The sequence below is a fragment of the Mesoplodon bidens genome (genome assembly GCF_964165515.1).
Source record: "Mesoplodon bidens genome assembly, chromosome: 13".
Lineage (NCBI taxonomy): Eukaryota > Metazoa > Chordata > Mammalia > Artiodactyla > Ziphiidae > Mesoplodon > Mesoplodon bidens.
Window position 1 is genome coordinate 5,456,513 of NC_138169.1, and position 20,090 is coordinate 5,476,602.

Genomic DNA, 20,090 nt, shown 5'->3' on the forward strand with positions numbered 1-20,090 from the left:
CCTTGACTACCTACCCACCATCATCTCTCCTCTCCATCCTGCACCACGGCTGTATCTGATTCATCAAATCAAGCTCTTTCTTTCCTCTAGGTGGAGAATCCACCACCCATACTGAGATTGAACTTCTGTTTGACTTTCACCAAAATCTGACACATATACTTACACGTGGTCAGACAGCACAATGGCAATGATGAAAATAACAATGGCCAAGTATTATTGAGTGCTTACAATGTGCCAGGCCAACGTGCTCTTTTTTTTTTCCACAATAGACAGTTGAGTTTGTTAAATAATGTGGGTTAAGCAAGGGTTGAGGAGTTCCGTGGAATTGGGGGTGGAGGGAGTGGATCTCAAGGAGAGTTTGGAGTCCTCTCCCTCCCCTGGATTTCTGTCAGCTGTGTTCCTGCAGTACATCTTTAATCCTCATAAAACTCTAAGAGGCAGGCAACCTCATTTTTACCATTTCACAGATGACAAAGCTTGAGTTTCAGAGAGGTTAAGTGACTTGCCCAAGATGACAAAACTAGTAACCATTGGGGTCCAAATTTCCATCTAGGCAGGTTGACCCAAGAGCCTGTACTCTTGACCAAAATATTTCCTTGCCAACTACCTCAAAGGAGAAAACAATTGAAAATTTTTTCAGTATGGACGCCCACCCCCCCACCAGGTAAATCAATAGGATAACAAAACTGGCAAGGTAGAGAGGGTCATTAATTCTACGTTCACAGTTGAATATGCTCCAATCTATCTGGGACACTTTCCCACTGCATACACGGCTTTTCTATTTGCCTTGATATTTTAAGCATGTTTGTTTTTGTTGTATCTCATTTGGTCCATCTGACACCCCAGTGCAATAGACAGGAAAAGTATTCTCACTTGGAAATTCACACACAGGAAACTAAAGCAAAGGGATTTTAGGTGACTGCTCTGAGGCTACACAGAGAATAAGAGGCCAGCTGGCTCCGCTGTCCGATCTCCTCCCAGGCCCCGAGGTTGGAGGAAGACGTGAAGCTATTACAGGAGCCTATGCAGCCCCAGCCCACAGTGGTCCACATCCTCCCTGGGGCAAGGCTGTGTGTGTAAGCTAAGAGATTTGTGATCACCATGCCTGTGGCAGCTCTGCCGTGGGGTCCTCTGGAAATGCAGAGCTCAAAGTGCTTCCCTGGTGAAGGAGTGTGGTGTCCCCAGGAGCTGTCAGAGGTGCTGGGTGGCTGGGGATGACACGAGGTCCAGAGAGCTCCTCAGGGAATAGCCTGGGGTAGGGGTATTGATGAAAGAAGGTCGTGGGAGGAGGGATGGAGAGCACTGTGCACAGCCTGAGCAAGACCAAGACAGGGAGAGCTGGGATCCTGCCTAAGGCAAGTGGTAGGAAAATAACAGTCCCCCAAAGATGTCCACATCCTAATCCCCAGAACCCGTGAATGTGTTACTTTACATGGCAAATGGGAAAGTCAAAAATCTTGACATGAGCAGATGATCCTGAGTTATCCAGGTGGACCCAAGGTATTCACAAGGGTTCTTATAAGGAAAAGAAGGCAGGAAGGTCAGGAAAGGAGATGTGATGAGGGAAGCAGAGGTCTGAGTGATACGGAGCCATGAACCAAGGAATGCTGGAAGCCTCTAGAAGCTGGAGAATCTTCTCCGTCAGAACCTCCGGAAGGAATACAGTCCTGCTGACACTTTGATTTTAGCCCCGTGAAACCCATTTCAGACTTGTGACCTCCAGACTCTTAAGATAATAAATTGGGGTTCCCTTAAAGCATTAAGTTTGTGGTGATTTGTTACAGCAGCAAAAGGAAACTAATACAGCAAATGAGGGCTATCCAGCTAGTGGGTTCAGGTTCTGATGGTAAATGTAACCATTTGTTCATTTGCTGAGCAGATACTCTGTATCAGGCACCATGTTTGGTGCTGAGAAAACATCTGGTGAGCAAATCAAACAGGGTCCCTCCCATCGAGGAGCTTGTGACCCAGTGGAGGAAGACAGAGAGTATTCTGGTCATCAATTCAGTGCCCCTTGGCTCCAAATTCACCCCTCATGACCTGCTCTGGGAAAATGGATCTGAGCCTTTAACAGCTATCCTTTGCCAATGGGCAAGAGTTACGCTATGTCAGGGGGCGCTGGAGAGACACTTCAGTAGGGAAGTGTTTGCTTTCTGATTGTGGGGCACTCTTCCAGCACTGGTGGCTTCCCCCCACCCACCCCTGTATCCAGCTCCTGCAGCATCCAGTGACCTGGAGCTTTCACCAGCATCCACTTTGAGCGGTTTGGTAGCAAGTGCTTCTGATGAGACAGCTCCCTGTGGACAGCTGTCCCCAGACTTCCAGCAATTTCCACTGGTACGCGACCTCAGCAGCTTCTCCTCATTCAGTGGGCTGTGAATGAACCCTCTCCAGCAAGGTCTGGATCTCGGAGGATTGGGGGAAGGCCTCTGGCTCAGATGCCCTAACGCCACCCCGGGGCAGTGGAGGCTCCTGACTCGGCCATTCCCATATTCTTCAGAGTTCTCGTCACTTCTTAGCAAGCAATCTCTCATTATTCTAGTCCCTGTTATAATTAATGGTCCTTTATATCAACCTCTCCCTGCTCAAATTCTTTCTCGTGATTGGAGCCAGACTGAGACAGGCAGTGCACAAAGCATCACGTAAATAAGCATGAATTATAGACGAAAGAGAGAACGAATTTAGCTGGAGTGGCCAGAAAAACCCTCTGTGAGAGTTGGCTTTGAAGGTGAAAGACACAAGAAATCAACCAAATGGAGGGTTCTGGGCCAAGGGTGAGCCATGAGAAGACGTCAGCAGGACCGAGGCTCAGCGTGCCCAGGTTCTGAACGCACAGGCTTCTGGGACACCTTGGGACCTCAGACTTACATCGTACAATAAAAGGGCATCGGCCGGAGACTGTCTGCCCTCAGATCCATTCCCAAGCCTTCCCCTGATGGGTTCTGGCTCCCAGAGGCGCTGACCCCAAAGATGGTGTTCCTTAGGGGACCCCAGTCCTGGGCCCCAGGGATCACCTCCTCCTGCCTCCCAACCCAGGGGTGGGTGGATCCCCACTCCAGCTATGGTTCCTGAGTTTCCTGTGTTCTGTTCCTGGCTTATCATCTGTCCTACCTCCTGCATACATGAATGCTTCCACTTAAAGTTTTTCTGTCCTAACTACAAAAGTGGCTTCCACTCCTCAGTAGACTCTGATACAATAGCAAGGCCAGTTTTGTTTGAACATCCCATGGACGAGTAATTTAGCACCCTTACATCACGTATAAGTTGTCCAGGGTTAGCTGCCATTGAGAAGAAGTATAAGGAGGGGGAGGGGGAGAAGGGAATGGAGAAGAAGGTCGGGGTGGGGGGGTTGGAAGAATTACATAAAAGTTACTTACACCCTAAGAGCAGTAGGCAAAATTCTCCCCTGAAGGCCACTCTGCGGCAGTTACGGGTTTGGAAAGCAGCTAAAACAACTGATGAAAGAGAAAAGATGAACTACCGACTCTGGTTCCACCGTAAACTTTACTAAATAGCTCTGGTCCCTTGGAGGCATTTCAGAGCCACTCTTCACAGGGATGCCAGAGGTGGCCTGCGATACATGACACCACTCAACCATCCAACCCTGGCACTTCCCAGCCAGTGGGAATTAAAGCCAAATGCAAGAAACCATCCCTAAGTAAAGATCAGCCAGATGGGGAGACACTAATCGTCACAGACATGCAGTGAGCACAGCAAACATACAACAGCCTCCTCGGAGAAGCCAGGGAGAAGCAGGCAGCTCAGTCGGCTCCAGCGGGGGAGAAGATGGGGGCTGGCGGAGCGCGTGCCACAGAGAACAAACCAGCGCCGGCAACGCAGCCAAAATAAGCGCAGCGCGCGCATCCGCTGGACCCCTCCCAGGGCTGCACCAGGCACCTGTCACTAAGAACAGGCACAGGACAGAGGATGAGCCCCACGGGGACGTGCTGGCAGCCGAGGAAAGGTTGTCCGAGCCGGCCTGCCTCTTGGCCTGCTGTCCTGCTCTGCCAGGCTCTCCGTCCTCGCCCAGGTTTCACCACCTCCTTCTTCCCTAGATTCTGTCCCACCTCACCGTGTGCCCTGACCCAGTGACGAGCACCCCACTCAGACCAGTGCCTTGAGTTACGTCTGCAGGCGGCATCATGACAGAAGGGTTCACCTCTGGCCAAAGAGCGTTGGAGGGTCTCACCAAGCAAAGGTCTCATGGGGAAAGGCCACACTAGGGAGACAACATCCGCCGAAGCCCTATAACAACAGGATAATAGTCCCCATTCACCAGTATTCTCCTTAGGTTACTTTATTACAAGATGCTAAAACTGAAGATCTGGCCAAGGATACACTTTCTGTCCCAAAGGCTCACCTCTGCCATCACGGCATTAAAGCAAACCTAGACAATTCAGAACAAAGGAACAGGCTGTGTCCCGATATGACTTTTTCTACTAACGCAGGCGGCACGCTGGATGGGTCGGTGGGCTGTACTGGGCTGACCACAGGTCCGTACCCCTGTCCTGGTTCCAGCCTCCTGGCAGGTCAACATACATCACGTTCTAGCGCCTCTCGGAACCCACACCTGCCCACGAGAGAAGGGCACAACGCTCATCCTTACAAGAAGCAGGAGGCTGCAGAAGCCCCAGGGAATTGACTGGTACTGATGAGACATAGAGCAAAATCCTAAGGGCTTCGAGTAAAGAGATAACACCACCTCGGCCCGATCTTGGTCGACCTGGAGACTTGACAGGAACGGTCCTGGGAAAGGGAGCACAGCACTGTCTCACTCTATCCTACAATCCTCACCATCCACCGCTGCTCCCTCACGGGGCTCTTTCCCACGAAGCTGGGGCCGCCCTCAAACCAAAATGCAGATCACTGCTGCTGTGGAGCATCTCCAACCGTCTAGCCTTCAAGAACTAGATGATCCCGGTAGCTGGGATTACAGCACGGGATTCAGTCATTCACTGGACAAATCGTAAGTGCCCCGGGCATTGTTCTAGGTGCTGGGGACACAGCAGTGGACAAAACGGATGGGCAGCCTACCGTCATGGATCTCTCCTTCTGGGGAGGAACAAAGATGATGAATCCTAAACCTCAAACACTGACAATATCTACGAAGAAGATAGAAGAGGATGAAGATGTGGACAGAGAGGGAGGGGCAAGGGGAACGGAGAGCCAGCTTGACTTCCCTGGTCAGGGAAGGTGCCTCTTAACAGTCGAATCAAGAAGGAGCCAGAGGGCTTCCCTGGGGGCGCAGTGGTTGAGAGTCCGCCTGCCGATGCAGGGGACACGGGTTCGTGCCCCGGTCCGGGAAGATCCCACATGCCGCGGAGCGGCTGGGCCCGTGAGCCATGGCTGCTGAGCCTGCGCGTCCGGAGCCTGTGCTCCGCAGCGGGAGAGGCCACAACAGTGAGAGGCCCGTGTACCGCAAAAAAAAAAAAAAAGAAGAAGGAGCCAGATATGAGGAGACGTAGGGAAAGGGAGTTTTGGGGCAAAGCGCCAAGAACACAAATATGGGAATTGCAGAATTAATTGTAGGATAGAGGGTTTTATTTGCAAGGATCTCACCCCTGGTATCCAACTTTGAGTATGAATGATAGAAGTACCCCCAGGTTGTCCTAGAATCGCTAGGTGTGGACCCCCATGCCTTGGTCCCAGACAGGAAGGTCAAAGCAGCGCAGAATGTGTTTGGACATTTCCAGTGTGGGAAAGGGCATTAGCAATATTGCACTCCCGGGGTTTATTATCCCTGTGACCCATCGGCACCGTCTTTTCAGGTTCTGGGACCTTGTCCACGATACTGTTCTCAGAGGCGTTCCCCGAGCCTGATTGTGAATAGAGCTTCGGCCAAGCTCAGAGGAGAGAGCTGGTCACCCCCAGGCCAGAAACAGAAACACATGTGGTTTTATGGTCTCTGGGACACTATCCAGGTTCATCTGGTCAGTTCCCAGTAAGGCTCTTTCGGTCCATCTGCATTTTAGAGTTTGCCAACCCCCAAGCTACATGGGAACTCTCAGGGCAATTGACCTGGGGCTGCTTACTCAGCATATAGAGAGGCCGTGCCCACCACACACTCGTGATGCATTTCAATGCAACTGTCTTCACTCAGGACACACAGGCTGAGCCAATAAAAAACACGGGCTCCCCAGGACGCGGTTCAGCAGGATCCACAAAGGAAAGCAGATTTATACAGCAGGCCCTAGTTTCCAAGGAGGCATTAAAGAAATCAAGTAAATAAAATATAACTTAAGTGTATTTCCCTTGCTCAAGCAACTTCAAGGTGCATAGAAAACAGCAGATTATAAAATGCTCCTGTTTCTTTGAATATTAAAAGTACTCAGGGAATTCCCTGGCGGTCCAGTGGTTAGAATTCTGGGCATTCACTGCCAGGGGCCAGGGTTTGACCCCTGGTTGGGGAACTAAGATCCCACGTGCCACACGGCAAGACAAAAAAAAAAAAGTACTCGAAGAAAACATCTCTGTGACACTGATTCTGAAGCCCGACATCTCACCATTGCGAGCGGGACGATGCCCACGAAGGAGGTCTGGCTGACAAAGATCTCAGAGACAACCAGCTCCCTCGTGGCGTCCTCCACCGGGTACTCCACCTGCCAGGTGATCTGCGGGGCGCCGGCCAGGACACTGCTGTTGTCAATTCCAAAGTCCACTTGCAAGATCTCATAGAAGGAGCCATTTGTTCTGCAAAACAAACACACAGGAAAGTGCAGTTTAAAACCCGAGACTCAGCAGAATGTCAAGAACGCGATCAATTGCCACATTCCTCTTTGTCAACCCAAAGAAGGCTCGCCAAGTTCAACAGCTCACAGGCGGTGTCGATAGAGCCTGATTCACAGGCTGCCCACAGACGGCCCACACCTCCGAGTGGATAGACCATCCGTCTTCAGGGCCCTGTCCTTCCCTGAATGAGCAGCTCAGACAGCACTGCTTCTCTGGGCACCGTCACCGCTCAGTCCTCCCCAACCCCATGCCTGCGGATGCCACGATCCAAGCACCGCACACGGGACGTGGCCCGACACCTTCATCTAGGGCCACCATTACTCCAATCGTGAGGCACAGCCTGGATTCTGGCTGTTTCTACTTCTACTTACCTGTGTGGCTGTGGACCCGTGGTGCCAACTCTGAGCTTTAGAATTTGGGGAGAATATTGGTGCCCACGTGGGCTTGTGAAAGCATCGTGAGACCAAGGATGGGAAAGGACCCCTTAAGGTGCCTAGTCCGTGACATCAACTATGAGCTACATGAATAAGGAGGTCTGCTGGGTTCTTCATGTCCTCAGCCTGCAGTGGGATGGGATGTAACGGAAGAAAACCCCACCCACCTTCATTCATGGAGTGACAACATTGAACATTGCACATTGTCTGGAGGAGGGGGAAGAAAGTGGACGGGGCACATATAAGTGAAAAGGGCCAGTGTCCTTCTCAGCATCTTTCTACACAGGGAGAGCCTCTCATCATGGACATGAACTTATAAATTATAGGCTGACTAGTGCACTGATGGGAGAAGTTACTAAACAGAGAGTTAAAACAAAGAGCCATCCAGCATGGGATTTGTGAATGACTTCTGTTCCCTAAGTCTTTGTCTGTCACCCTGAATCTAGCTGTATCTGGATCCAAGCAATAAGACAGCAGAGTGAAGGATTCACAGCTCCGAAAACCTGAGTGACCCCCACCAACCTGTTCCTTTACCAACAATGGGCCTGCCTGGACTAAAATGAGCTGGGAAGCCTCTTCCCTGCCTTTGGGGATCTAGGGCAAGATCTGCAGCCCAGACACCGAACTCACAACCTGTAGGGAAAGAGTTTTGAAAAAAAGCCTGTTGCCTGTTGCTTGCCCAGCAGAATCTCCTACCGTGGACAGTTCCTCCACCCCAACAACCACGAAGACTTAAGAACTTAAGACTTAAGAACAGGGTAGAAACCACAGGATTGACAGATAGCTATAGTAAATTTGTTCTTTAAATCTTCTAGCTCCTTGTGAGAAAGACAAATATCATATAATATTGCTTATATTTGGAATAAAAAAATGGTACAAATGAACTCATTTACAAAACAGAAATAGAGTCACAGATGTAGAAAACAATCTTACGGTTACCAGGGGGTAAGGGGTGGGGAGGGATAAATTGGGAGATTGGGATTGACATGTACACACCACTATGTACAAAATAGATAACTAATAAGGACCTACTGTAGAGCACAGGGAACTCGACTCAATACTCTGTAATGACCTATACGGGAAAAGAATCTAAAAAAGAGTGGATATATGTATATGCATAACTGATTCACTTTGCTGTACAGCAGAAACTAACACAACATTGTAAATCAACTACACCCCAGTAAAAATTTTTTTAAAATAGCTATAGTATAGCTATAGTGTTGGCAAAACTAAGTTACAGTGACCTGCCTGATATGGAATTCTACCCCAAATAGAATTACATTAGAATTCGTCACGTCCAACGTTTTCTCCATTTAGCCAAGGTTTTAAGAAACTCTCTGATATTGCTCTGTCCAATACAGTGGCTACTGGCCAGAAGTGGCTATTTAAATTGAAGTATAATTTTATTAAAATTATCTAGCCAGGTTGTCCTGGTGTGGGTACCCGTGAGCTCTGAATCATCAAGTATCTATTTGCACATGTTGTTTTGCACGGGGAAGGGAATGTGTGTTGAATAAGGGACCTGGCCTCATGAGAGGATGACAGTGGGCTCACATGGGAACAGGGGACCCCTATTTCCCGGGGCCCTGTGAGAGGGATTTCAGGACCTTAGGAACTTGAGCACTTGGTTCTCGGCTTCGGTCACCTCCCTTTCCCAGCCACCACACCCCAGCCTAAAGTCACTTCTCTGACCACAGGGCTTCTCCACTGATCCATCTGTTAAGTCTCCTCCTGTAAGAGATGCTCGGCCCTATCAGATCAGATCTTCAGTTTCTCTTTAGTCTGCACCGTGCTTGTAAGCAGATCTAAGGAGCTGCTGCTAATGCCTCCTGGGTCTCAGCACTCAGTAAACTTCAGAAAAACTACTGCCGAGAAAGTGAAAATCCAGCACAAGCAGAAAAGGAGCATAACTCTCTCTGTTATCAGCAGTTTAATCCTGCTAAATCCGCACTCTGGTCTTGGGGTGCAGAAGTGGCCAGGCTTTGGGCAAAGGGGGCAGGGTCTGCGTGGGAAGGCTGGCCCCCCCCTTAACTGTGGGTTCTTCTTCTCCTGTGGACCTGCTACAAATGGAATAACAATCCAGTCAGAGTCACTTTTTTTTTTTTTTTGCGGTACGCAGGCCTCTCACTGCTGTGGCCTCTCCCATTGAGGAGCACAGGCTCCGGACGCACAGGCTCAGTGGCCATGGCTCACGGGCCCAGCCACTCCGCAGCATGTGGGATCTTCCCAGACCGGGGCACAAACCCGTGTCCCCTGCATCGGCAGGCGGACTCTCAACCACTGCGCCACCAGGGAAGCCCCAGCGTCACTTCTATGCATAAGTTTTTATTTTAAGTCATTTTCCTCAAACCAGAGGAAGGGGGTCTTTTACTTCTAGGCAGCTGGCATGCCCGCTAATAAGTCCATTTCTGTGGAAATGGGTTGATAACTATTAACTTTACCTGTTCCTGATCTATTCTTGATAAGCCTTTCCATTTAGAAAGTGTCCCATGATTCTCTCAATTTAATAATTACCAGCTGCCTTTGGGGAATCAGGGTCAGTCATGAGATAATCATCAGATATTTTTCTTTTCCCTGGGGTGGAGAAGTGTGTGTGTGTGTGTGTGTGTGCGCGCGCGCGTGTGTGTGTGTGTGTGTGTATGTGTGTGTGTGTGTTGGAAGGGGTCAAGCAGGACACTGCTTGGCTGTTTCTCCCCTCAAGCTAGAACACATAGCCTCCTCCCCAAAGGACTTGCTTCCCAGAGACCCTGTTTCCCATGGAAACCTGTCCTGTAATAAAAGCTAAGCCCCCTCCATGTGACCGCGGGACAGCTTTCGAGTGCACAGTATGGCTGCAGCTCAGACTCGCCAGCAAGAAGGAGGCAGAGAAATGGGAGCAGGGGAGATGGATGGGCCCCAATCCAGCAGCTGGTCCCCAGGAAGCGCATCCTGCCATTTCTCAGCAGGTCCCTCATGATGACAGTGACGATTGCTTTCCGGAGGGAGGGTGGTGGGGAGGGAAGGCAATGGGGGGGAGAGCAGTAAAGGACGAGGGAGAGTTCAAAAGCTTGAATTGCTCTCTAGCAGGTTGTACCATTTACCTAAACTATTTTTTCTCCCCACAAACTTCTAGATAATTCTGAGCTACCAGGCGGAGATGCTTTCCCCATATGAGTTTTTTTTTTTCTAGAAATGGAGCAAGAGAGGCTGTCTCTGGTCTCAGGGATTCTGCTTTTTTCTTATGAGCCTTTTTCTGGGCATTATTTTAAAAGATGACCAAAAAGCCAGGTAAATACTGAACGATGATCACACTGAGCAAACGCCCCCGAGTAAGCCTGCTGGTTACTCGCGGTAAATACAATGAGACTAAACTCCGACTTCCTCTCTTGACTGTTCATGCCACCAGGACAACAGTGTACCTGTATTGTTGCTGCTCTGACTGTGGCAGCTGGAACGGTGCCTGGAAAAGTGTAGGAGTTCCATACGTGTTTGTTTAAGTCTCTGAACACACTCAACAGACAAAGTAGGACACCCTGTCAATTTGTGTGTAGGGGGGTGTCATGTGCATTCTGGGAGACGAGAAGCTACCAGTCAGCTGGGGTTTCTTTTTGTAATTTATTTATTTTATGTATTTATTTTTGGCTGTGTTGGGTCTTCGTTGCCGTGCAGGCTTCCTCTAGTTGTGGCGAGCGGGGTTTACTCTTCGTTGCGGGGCGCGGGCTTCTCATTGCGGTGGCTTCTCTTGTTGCGGAGCACGGGCTCCAGGTGCACGGGCTTCAGTAACTGTGGCACGTGGGCTCAGTAGTTGTGGCTCGCGGGCTCTAGAGCACAGGCTCAGTCGTTGTGGCGCATGGGCTTAGTTGCTCCGCAGCTTGTGGGATCTTCCCGGCCCAGGGCTCGAACCTGTGTCCCCTGCATTGGCAGGAGGATTCCTAACCACGGCGCCACCAGGGAAGTCCCAGTCAGCTGGGTTTTGAGCCCTATTCTCCTGCCTGCCTGGTACGTATATTGATATTCTCTACTTTGATAAGATGGGTCTGTCTCTACTACTAGAATGTAATTTTTTTTAAAGACTTTATTTTTTTAAGAGCAGTTTTAGGTTCACAGCAAAATTGAGGAGAAGGTACAAAGGTTTCCCATATACCCCTTTCCCCCCATACACACAGAGCCTCCCCATCATCAGCATCCCCCAACAGACGGTACATTTGTTACAATCAATGAATCTACATGGACACATCGTTATCACCCAAAGTGCACAGTTTGTACATTACAGTTCACTCTTGGTTTTGTATATTCTATAGGTTTGAACAAATGTATAGTGACACGTCTCCACCGTTATGGTCTCATACAGAGTGTTTTCACTGCCCTAAACATCCTCTGTGCTCTACCTATGCATCGCTCCGCTCCCGCAACCCCTGGCCGGCCACCACTGATCTTTTCATTGTCTCCAGAGTTTTGCCTTTTCCAGAATGTCACAGAGTTGGAATCATATAGTACGTAGCCTCTTCAGAATGGCTTCTTTCACTGAATAATATGCATTTAAGGCCTCTCCCCGTCTTCTCATGGCTTGATAGCTCATTTCTTTTCAGCACTGAATAATATCCCATTGTCTGAATGGACCACAGTTTATTTATCCATTCACCTACTGAAGGACAGCTTAGCTGCTTCTAAGTTTTGACAATTATGAACAAAGCTACTATAAACATCCGTGTACAGGCTTTTGTGTAGACATAAGTTTTCAACTCCTTTGGGTAAATACCAAGGAGCACAATTGCTAAATCTTATGAACATAAGTTCTCAAAGGTCAAAACCTATCGTAACACCATGGTCACTACAATCCCTGGCATATTCATTTATTCAGTGACATTTATTAAGCCGTGAATATGTGTTAGCCATGGAGAATTCATTGGTAGACAAGATAGACACGATTTCTCTCTTAACAGTCAGGTAAATAAACAAACAAGGTAAGCCCAGGTCATGATAAATCCTATCCTAAAAATAAAATAGAAGAATGAAATTTCTTTTTAAAAAGTTAAATAAGGTTTTTTCAATTTCAATAAGGTTTTTTTCAATTTCAATAAGGTTTTTTCAATTTCAACGTCTATAGCCGAAAGAAACAAAAACACTAATTCAAAAAGACTTCCCTGGTGGCACAGTGGTTAAGAATCCGCCTACGAATGCAGGGGACATGGGTTCGATCACTGGTCCGGGAAGATCCCACATGCCATGGAGCAACTAAACCCGTGCACCACAACTACTGAGCCTGCGGTCTAGAGCCCACAGGCCACAGCTACTGAGCCTGCGAACCACAACTACCGAAGCCCACGTGCCTAGAGCCCGTGCTCTGCAATAAGATAAGCCACCACAATGAGAAGCCCGCTCACAGCAACAAAGAGTGGCCTTCGCTCGCCACAACTAGAGAAAGCCCGCGCACAGCAACAAAGACCGCTTTCATTTCTTGGCACTTGTAAGTAATGTTGCTATGAACACTGTGGTACATGAAACATTTTTTTAATTAATTTAATTCATTTTCAAATTGTTTATAGTTTATAGAAATACAATTAGTATTTACTTATTTACTTATCTATCTATCTTTGGCTGCGTTGGGTCTTCATTGCTGTGCACGGGCTTTCTCTAGTTGTGGCGAGCAGGGGCTACTCTTCATTGCGGTGCGCGGGCTTCTTATTATGGGGGCTTCTCTTGTTGCGGAGCACAGGCTCTAGAGCCAGGCTCAGTAGTTGTGGCATGTGAGCTCAGTAGTTGTGGCTCGCGGGCTCTAGAGTGCAGGCTCAGTAGTTGTGGCGCACAGGCTTAGTTGCTCCGCGGCATGAGGGATCTTTCTGGACCAGGGCTAGAACCCGTGTCCCCTGCACTGGCAGGTGGATTCTGAACCACTGCACCACCAGGGAAGCCCCAAAAATGTTTTCTTTATTTTTTGGTGTTTGTGTTTTATGTATTATTTGTGTGAAAAGTATTATAAACCTATTACTGTACAGTACTATATAGCCGATGGTTTTAGGTGGGTACCTAGGCTAACTTTGTCAGACTCATGAACAAACTGGACTTACGAACGCGTTCTAGGAATGGAGCTCGTTTGTATGTAGGGAACTTAGTGTATAACATACTAAGTAAGTTATTTATCTGTTATGTTGACTCTCTCTCTCTCTCTCTCTCTCTCTCTATGTATTTCACACATACACATAAGCGCCAGGAAAGCAGGGATTTCAGCCTGTTTTGCTCACTACTGTGTCCCTAGCCTGGGACCTAGCTGGTGCTCATTAAATACCCATTGAAGGAAGCACTGAATATCAAACAACAGTCTGAGCGAGCGCTCAGAGGAATGTGTGCCTAGTGAAGCCAGAGAGGCTGTGTCACGGTGTTGGCAGCAGAAAGAAACTGGCAAGTCAGGGAAGGCTTCCTGGAGGAGGTCGGACTCAGGCCAATCTTTGCAGAATGGGCTCAGACAACAGGCAACACTGCTTGGGGCCCCTCCTCACACCCTCTTCCCCTCCAGACGTCCTTCCCACTCTGTGACTCCCCCTTCGCCGACAGCAGTCCTCCCAGAGAGGAACGGCACAAACCGCTCTGCTCACCAAACCCATCAACAGGGCCGAGGGTCTTTTTAATTTGTTTCTTAATTTTTTTTTAACTGGAGTATGATCGCTGTACAATGTAGTGTTAGTTTCTGCTGGACAATGAAATGAATCTGCTATATGTATACCTATATCCCCTCCCTCTTGGGCCTCCCTCCCACCCATCTATGTGGTCACAGAGCACCGAGCTGAACTTCCTGTGCTTTATAGTGTGTTCCCACTAGCTATCTATTTTATGCATGGTAGTGTATGTATGTCCATCCCAATCTCCCAGTTCGTCCCACCCTCTCCTTCCTCGTCATGTCCACATGTCCGTTCTCTACGTCTACATCTCTATTCCTGCCCTGCAAGTAGGTTCATCAGTACCATTTTTCTAGATTTCACATATATGCGTTAATATATGATATTCGTTTTTCTCTTTCTGACGTACTTCACTCTGTATGACAGACTCTAGGTTCATCCACATCGGGCAGAGGGTCTTTAGTCCATCTCTCTGCCTGTCACGCAGCTCTTTTCGTCATGACCTCATGACCAGCTCTCAGAACCTGGCATGAATAAATCATCTCCTTCTGCAATTTCACAAGATCCAGGCACTGCCTTCTCATGTCTGCTTTGACTGCTCTCTCTGAGTTCGCTGTGCAAAGAATGTTTCAGGTTGACGAATCAGACTGTAGTCGGCAGGCAGAGTTCTAAAAACATTTAAAAGCCCCTAGTTTAGAGCAGGGACTTTTGGACTCAAAACCTTCTCTCCTCATTGGTTTCATTTCAAGGCTTCTCATTCAACTGCTATCTAGAACCTTTAAAAAATCCTAAGACTGTGTCAGATGGGAATACTCCAAGAACAGGGGTTCGTTTATTGCATTTCTAGCAGACTAGGAAAGTTAAGTAGAAAACCCAGAGGTTACAATGTGGTACCTGTGCTGCACGTGGCTAGGGCCACAGATATTAACCACCTCCACTACTGTGTTTTCACGAAATGTGACTTGGGTGCCAATGTTTTTAAATGCAGAATATTCACACCAAAAAAAATTTGGTATTTCTGGCTTCCTGGAAAAAATTGGAAGAGCAGGCAACACTATCTATCCCACATTCCCACATGGCAACAATCAGCTAGAACAGCAGGATGCTGTTCACACAAAGTGGATCAAAGACCTAAGTGTCAGAGCTAAAATTATAAAACTCTTAGGAAAAAACATAAGCAATAATCTCTGTGACTTTGGTTCAGGCAATGGTTTCTCAGATATAACACCAAAAGCACAAGCACACACAAAAAAAGAAACAGAATTTAAAACTTTAATGCTTCAGATACTATCAATAAAATGGAAAGACACCCTATAGAACGGGAGAAAATATTTGCAGATCATATATCTGATAAAAAAATTCAGTATCCAGAATATATAAAGAACTTTTACAACTCAATAGCAAAACAAAATGGGGCAAAGCATTTGAATAGACATTTCTCCAAAGAAACTATAAAAATGGCCAATAAGCACATGAAAAGATGCTCAACATCATTATCCATTAAGGAAACGCAGATCAAAACCACAGTGAGCTACCATGTTCAAACCATTAGGATGACTGTAGTCAAAAAGATAGACAAAAATATGTGGGCAAGAATGTGAAGAAATTTTGTAACCCTCATGCATTGTTGGCAAAAATGTAAAATGGTACAGCTGATCTGGAAAACAGCTGTGCAGTTCCTCAAAAAACTAAACAGAGCATACCACATGAACCAGCAAGTTCACTCCTAGGTATATACGCAAGAGAAATGAAAACATACGTCCACATAAGAAGTTGTGCACCAGTGTTGACTGTAGCATTATTTTTTAAAATTGAAGTATAACTGATTCACAATATTGTGTTAGTTTCAGGTGTATAGCAAAGCGATTCAGTTATATATTTTTTAGTTTTCATTATAAGTTATTACAAGATACTGAATATATTGTGGTTCCCTATGCTACACAGTAAATCATTGCTGCTTATCTGGAAAATAATCTGAAATATGTGTGTGTGTGTGTATGTCTGAATCACTTTGCAATACACCTGAAACTAACACAATATTGTCAATCCACTACACTTCAATAAAAAAAAAAAGAAAACTACCATCATCAACTCTCCCTTGCTTGGCTTGGTGTGAGAAATAGTCCAGGATCTGGCAGCTGAGAGAGTGGAGGCGCCCATGGTGTTCGCTCATGATCAAGACTGATTGTTTTCAGCTCTGGGAAAATGTTGGTAAGCAACACCTCACACCAGTCCGTGAGGTACTTTGAAATATTTAAAAATGGAAAAAAGAAGAAGAATTTAATATCTTTTTTTTTCTGTGGTTGGAAAGTGGGGCCATGAGTTGGTCGACTTATCATGAGCTGGTTTGAGTTAGGTGGAGAGTTTCTGGGAGTATTTACCGCAGAAAAATGTAACATGTGGATCCCTGAGTGTGAGGTCCCCCCAGTCCGTCCCTAGCTGGGTCCATCCATGCGTCACTCATTCCCACTCTCTTCCAATGTACATATTCCTCTGTGGGCATCTTTATAACAGCATTGAGAAAGCCTGGATTTTCTGAGTTTCAGCTTCCCTGCCTGGGGCCTTCCATCAGTCTATAAGTCATAAAATGGGTAATTCACACAGTGCTGTTCCCCGTTGCCAGGTGTCTGCTTCTTTTGGTCACTCTCTACAACCTTCAGGTATCTGGTATTTTTCCACTTTCTGCAGAGTCAGCCGTGAGAGTATTAGCGTGATACCAACTCCTCAGCCATTACTGGACTTGGAATCACCGATGCTATTTTTTTCATCGTGGTAAGAGCATCTAACATGAACCTACCTTCTTCACAAATTTTAAGTGTACAACGCAGTATTGTTAACCATAGGCAGTGTTGTACTGCAGATCTCTAGAACTTATTCACCTTGCATCCGATGTTAATGTGTTTTTTTTTTTAATTTACTTAGCAAGCTCTCCATACACAGACTTGCCTGTTTTAAATTTCACTTCCATCAATTTTTTATTTATTTATTTTGGGCTGTGTTGGGTCTTCATTTCTGTGCAAGGGCTTTCTCTAGTTGTGGCAAGCGGGGGCCACTCTTCATCGCGGTGCGCGGGCCTCTCACTGTCGCGGCCTCTCTTGTTGCGGAGCACAGGCTCCAGACGCGCAGGCTCAGTAGTTGTGGCTCACGGGCCCAGCTGCTCCGCGGCATGTGGGATCTTCCCGGACCAGGGCTCGAACGCGTGTCCCCTGCATTGGCAGGCAGATTCTCAACCACTGCACCACCAGGGAAGCCCGATGCTAATGTTTTGAAGGCAGGTACTGTTACAGTGGACTCACTGATAAGTAAGGATAATAAGGACCACTTTTCCAAGAAGCATCACAAATAATCGTGATTTTTACCAGTTTAATCTAAGAAGGTAAAATATCTACCTTTGGTTCTAGCATTCTCAAAGCACCTCCAAATCACCTGGAGTTATTTCAACATCACAGGAGCAAACAAAAAAATTAAAGACAAGCCAGCCAGACAGACAGACACTCTGGGGTGTTCAAAAACAAACCCAAACAGAATCTATAACCTCAATAACCTTGAAACTTTACAGTAGAGTTAAGAGAATCCCACAAATAGACCGACATTCTGAATGCCATTTGGGTCGAAAATCAGATTAGAATTCCTGTAATCTTCAATTTACCTGGCAGCTTTTCAGTAAATGTCAGCTGGGCAGAAATTCAATGGAGGTGATGTGCAGGCCCCTGTAATTCCCACAGTGTGTAAATCTCCCTAAGAGAGAAGCTCCCTTCAGGAAACAGGAATTCTCCTGTCACCGATTAATTAAAACCCAATGATCCCATCACGTCTCCTACTTGGCCCATCGTATTACAACAGCCTCAAAAAATCTTTCTTACAGGCCAATTACTCTATAGAAATTGGGTCTCAAGTCAACCGCAATTAGAAAGGATTATGTGCATGTAACTTCTTCAACTTCCCCTTTGCCGATTATATCTATGCAAGCAATCCTGAAATTTTTTACATAGAATTGAGCCTATCCTGCTATAACTTAAGAGACTAATTTGGTCCAGAGAAGCACGTATGAGCCAGAATCATGCATGAAATAATAGGAAACGGTGGTTAAAAGTTAGATTTTTTGTTGTTGTGCAAGGCTGCTCATACACCCCATTACAGGATGCAAAAATAGGATGTTCCAGCACAGGGAAAGACCTCTGTGGATAGGTTCCAGGGACGGAGACACTGAGTTCACGTAGGATTCCTGTACCAGCACCTTGAACTTGCCCAGTGCTCACCTTACATCAATCTCATTTCCCACCTCTGTATGTTCTCAAGGAGTGAAAATGATTCCAGATAATGATGACAGACGTCAGCACCAGGTCAGACCCCCGGAGGAAGACGACCACTAACTGGCCGGAAACCACGGGATGAAAGGAAACATCTGTTCCGGTGGCTGAGCCAGACTGCACTAATGAGCGGCTCTGTGGCCTCGCGATGGCCATTCGGCCAGACGACCTCTGGCATCCTCAGTACGTCCCCATGCACCCTCCACCACCGGGGGTGGGGCGGGCAGGAGTGTGCTGGGAGACCGAGCACAGCTGGGTGACAAGGGCAAGTCTGGGACTCAGGCCCAACATCTGAGCAAAGAGAAATTCCTACTTCGCCTCTGAACCTTCAAGATCAGTGCCTGCGAAGCCAGTTTCCTTGAAAACTCTGTTCGGTCTTAAGGCCACAGTTTCCTTCCTCTGATGCACACTGGCTGGATTCGCCCTCCTGAGAGATGCTAGGGGTGGGGGGACCACGCTTTCTGAGCACAGAATGACAGCATGTTGCTGGAGGTTTGTGAGCCTCTGATGGGAACCAAACGTCTTAGGTCAGGACTGTCCCAGAACAGCACGGTCACTGTGCCTAAGAAGACATAAAAAGAAGCTGTCGTCTATACCCAGTTTCTAATTCTGCCAGGGTTTCGCAAACTTACACTCTTCTCTGGGTCTCTTAAGTTCTGGACTATAACTCATTCATTCAAACGTTTGATAAAACGTGGTAGCATCTCATGGGCGCCAAGCTCTGTTCTCCGCACTGAGGATCAGTCGTGAGGAAGGCAGGGGCGATTCCTGATCTCCTGGAGTTTATATTCTGGTAGAAGGAGACTATTACAAAGCAAATACAAAATTAAATGAGGCCACTGTTAAATAGTGAATTTGATAGTCATTAGTGACTTGCCCTAAATACTTGCCTTTCCTATTTTCTGGCCCACTGGAGGCTGGATGGAGCCTGACCAACACATTGTGTGTCTCCCTTCTAGGCAAGTATTTCGTCACCAGTACAAGCCTCTAGTTCAAGATGAGGCGCCGTTTGGGCCGCCTTCGAGATTATGATGGTCAGAGTCCCCAGAGGCTCACAGTGTGAGTGCAAAATGAACTTTGCTGTTTTAAACCGCTGAGACTTGGGGGTGGCTTGTTGTCACCGCATCAACGAGCCCATCCTGACTGATGCTGAGATACACAGAGATGAAGATAAAACGGGGTAAAGTGATGGGGAGAGGGATCATTTGGATACAGTTGTGAGAAGAGGCCCCTCTGAGAACAGATCCTGAAGAGCTGAGATTTCACTGACGGAGGACATGGATCAGTGTTCCAGATGGGGGAACAGCAGGGGCAAAGGCCCTGAGGTGGTAGCAAGTTTGCCATGTGCAAGCACGCACGTCCTGCACACACAGGCACTCACGGGCACACACGCCCAAACACGGCACAAACTCACAGAGGGAGCAGGAAGCAGAGGGTAAACAGGTGGCTGCCTTGCGGTCCATCTGCAGATACTTCCACGGAGCGGCCCTCAGCCCTGAGAACCAGTCAGCCGTCACGCAGGCCCTTTTCATAAAATCTCACACATCCCACCAAGGGACGGGACTTTCCAGAAACCAGTTGTCATTGTAGACCCCACCCCTGGCTACGGAGACCTAACCCCGTCCAGTTCTCTATCAGCATAAAGTCAAAGAAAAGAATTCCAAACAATGAGACAACCATAGACGTAAGGGATGCTACGGCTCCGCAGTTGGGTTAACTTTCTCTCTAAGCCAAGGCATGAGCCCAGGTGTTTTATAACAGCACCCCGCCCGGTACCTGGCATATACCAAGCACTGTGCCAGGGCCTTCATCACTTAAATCTCACCATGGCCCTCTGAGAGAGGCTCTATCATTGCCAGGTTACACATGATGGGGCAGTCTCAGAGATGTTGTGTGACTTTCTTACAGTGCCACAATTAGGAAGTCATAGAAACAGGATCCAAACCAATACCTGGCTCCAAGGTCATGGCCGGAATGTGCTTGCTAGGAAAAGAGCTGAGACCTAATCCATGCTACGGTCCACA

At 47.6% G+C, this 20,090-nt stretch overlaps 1 protein-coding gene across 1 annotated transcript in view; it reads right to left on the reverse strand.

The window, feature by feature from the left end:
• Positions 1–20,090, reverse strand: part of LOC308627091 (transmembrane protein 132B) — a gene marked incomplete at its 5' end in the record, with an annotated part of 374,488 nt that overhangs the window by 79,836 nt on the left and 274,562 nt on the right. Inside the window, one exon of the mRNA XM_081252803.1 lies at positions 6,504–6,690. Within this exon, the coding sequence (XP_081108929.1) occupies positions 6,504–6,690 (187 nt within the window). The remainder of the gene's footprint in view (positions 1–6,503; positions 6,691–20,090) is intronic.